Source organism: Acanthisitta chloris, unplaced genomic scaffold (genome assembly GCF_000695815.1).
Source record: "Acanthisitta chloris isolate BGI_N310 unplaced genomic scaffold, ASM69581v1 scaffold28514, whole genome shotgun sequence".
Lineage (NCBI taxonomy): Eukaryota > Metazoa > Chordata > Aves > Passeriformes > Acanthisittidae > Acanthisitta > Acanthisitta chloris.
The window spans coordinates 1-453 of NW_008670245.1; the positions used below are offsets into that span (position 1 = coordinate 1).

The window sequence follows — 453 nt, forward strand, 5'->3', positions numbered from 1 at the left end:
GAGCTGCGATCCCCCTCTCCTCTCTGGCTCCGCACATGGACACACAAAGGGCTCCGCTCGCGGGAGCTGCTCGGTAATTCATCTGCGCCGGACCCACGTGCAGACAAAAGGCTGCATCCCCCTCCCACCCGCCGTACCCTCCATCGTGACCGATGTGTGGCTCTCCTTCGAGTCCTTGGGGCCCTTCACCTTCAGCTCCTAGGGAGGGAAAGGCCCATTCAGAGCAGCCCGTGGGGGGCTGGGGTGGGGGGGAAGGTCAGTGCTCAAGGTCATGAGGTCGCCCTGCACACTGGTATCTCCCCGCACCCACAGTCTGGCCACTCTGGAGGTCACACATGGGTGCTGTGTGGAGATGTGGGCTGTGCAGGATGCTGCCTGGCTGGCAGGAGCTCTGGCTGTGCTCAGCACTTGGGATACAGTGATGGACCCATGGGGCACCCTGGAGCAGGACAC

At 63.6% G+C, this 453-nt stretch overlaps 1 protein-coding gene across 1 annotated transcript in view; it reads right to left on the minus strand.

Moving 5' to 3' along the window:
* Nucleotides 1-137: 137 nt before the first annotated feature.
* Nucleotides 138-453, minus strand: part of LOC103801212 (active breakpoint cluster region-related protein-like) — a gene marked incomplete at both ends in the record, with an annotated part of 2076 nt that continues 1760 nt past the window's right edge. Inside the window, one exon of the mRNA XM_009073621.1 lies at nucleotides 138-198. Within this exon, the coding sequence (XP_009071869.1) occupies nucleotides 138-198 (61 nt within the window). The remainder of the gene's footprint in view (nucleotides 199-453) is intronic.